This window comes from Dendrobium catenatum, unplaced genomic scaffold (genome assembly GCF_001605985.2).
Source record: "Dendrobium catenatum unplaced genomic scaffold, ASM160598v2 fragScaff_scaffold_665, whole genome shotgun sequence".
Lineage (NCBI taxonomy): Eukaryota > Viridiplantae > Streptophyta > Magnoliopsida > Asparagales > Orchidaceae > Dendrobium > Dendrobium catenatum.
In genome coordinates this window covers 3,173,230-3,173,958 of record NW_021319127.1, presented here as the reverse complement: position 1 = coordinate 3,173,958, position 729 = coordinate 3,173,230, and the positions used below count along the sequence as shown (strand labels likewise).

At 37.7% G+C, this 729-nt stretch overlaps 1 protein-coding gene across 1 annotated transcript in view; it reads left to right on the top strand.

Moving 5' to 3' along the window:
• The first annotated feature begins 379 nt into the window (after window positions 1-379).
• LOC110092174 (germin-like protein subfamily 2 member 2) overlaps window positions 380-729 on the top strand; it is a 2,709-nt gene continuing 2,359 nt past the window's right edge. Inside the window, exon 1 of the mRNA XM_028695672.1 lies at window positions 380-492. Within this exon, the coding sequence (XP_028551505.1) occupies window positions 486-492 (7 nt within the window). The 5' untranslated portion in view covers window positions 380-485. The remainder of the gene's footprint in view (window positions 493-729) is intronic.

Below are 729 nucleotides of genomic sequence, written 5' to 3'. Positions count from 1 at the left end.
TATTTTCCATGTTCCTTTCATCAAATCATACAAATTATCTACTGTTTTTGTGATTTTGTGCGGATTATTGTGGAGAATGCTCCCTGTTTTTCGAAGATTGATACAAGTGTTTCCTATCAATCTTTTCTTTTCCGAAAATGCCAGACAGCAGCTTTCAGTGCTCTTAGATATCTGATAATGATAAAGCTTCTTTTAGTCATAAAAATTTTAAAAAGCAAAAAAAAAAAGTTACCAAACAGAAATATCAAAGTTTGCTTAATCCAGCATACAGCAATGAATAACAGATATAAAGGTACATTTTAATCGATTTGAAGATAGCTTTCCCTTTCATAATACAAAGCAACTCTCACTTTGTTCTCTGCCAAACTTTGCATTGCAGGGAGCGACCAAATATCAGATTAAGGAAAGAGAATGGTGTTACTGCACTTTATTGCCTGATGTCTCATATATGATGAACAGTCAACAAGGTTGGCAAATCATGAATAATGATGGGTAAGGTAAGCCTTTCACTCTTTGTAATCATTCTTTCCAAGCTTTTCTTCCAGCATCCCGTGCCTTCACTCCACAACTATCCTCCCTCCTTTTACTCTCTCTCTCTCTCTCTCTCTCTCTCTCGAGCGATTATCTATGCGGACACCGGACGGTCCTCCTGTCCGACATTTTTGTACCGAGTGCGGTACATTTTTGGGGGCAACATAGCTCATTTTTATTTGTCTCCAGACGAATCCG